Source organism: Geospiza fortis, unplaced genomic scaffold (genome assembly GCF_000277835.1).
Source record: "Geospiza fortis unplaced genomic scaffold, GeoFor_1.0 scaffold71, whole genome shotgun sequence".
In the NCBI taxonomy this organism is placed as follows: Eukaryota; Metazoa; Chordata; class Aves; order Passeriformes; family Thraupidae; genus Geospiza; species Geospiza fortis.
This window is the reverse complement of record NW_005054681.1, coordinates 164026-164387: the sequence shown is the minus strand read 5'-3', so window position 1 is coordinate 164387 and position 362 is coordinate 164026. Positions and strand designations below refer to the sequence as shown.

At 65.7% G+C, this 362-nt stretch overlaps 1 protein-coding gene across 1 annotated transcript in view; it reads right to left on the bottom strand.

Moving 5' to 3' along the window:
* PLEKHA6 (pleckstrin homology domain containing A6) overlaps window positions 1-362 on the bottom strand; it is a 64589-nt gene that overhangs the window by 6674 nt on the left and 57553 nt on the right. Inside the window, exon 22 of the mRNA XM_031065108.1 lies at window positions 6-98. Within this exon, the coding sequence (XP_030920968.1) occupies window positions 6-98 (93 nt within the window). The remainder of the gene's footprint in view (window positions 1-5; window positions 99-362) is intronic.

The following is a 362-nucleotide window of genomic DNA, read 5'->3' as shown; positions in this document are numbered from 1 at the left end:
GTGGCTGCTGTCGGCCTGGGGCGGCTCGGACGACAGGGGGTTGGTCGGTGGAGTCGGGGAGGCTGGGGAGGTGGGAGGGCTGGGGGTGGCGCACTGAGCTGGAAACGAGAAACGGGAGAGCGGGGTGAAGGACAGGGGACAGGGGAGGGGACAGGAGAGGGGACAGCGCAGAGGGGACAGCGAGGAGGGCAGGGGCAGGGAGGAAAGAGAAAGGAAAGGAGGGAAGCAAGCAGGCGTTGGGCAGAATCACAGCTGGCAGGACAGACAGCCACAGCTGGGCAGGATAGAGCTGCAACTGTCAGGAAAAGCAGCCCCGGCTGGGCAGAACCACAGCTGGGAAGGACAAGCAGCCATGGTTGGGC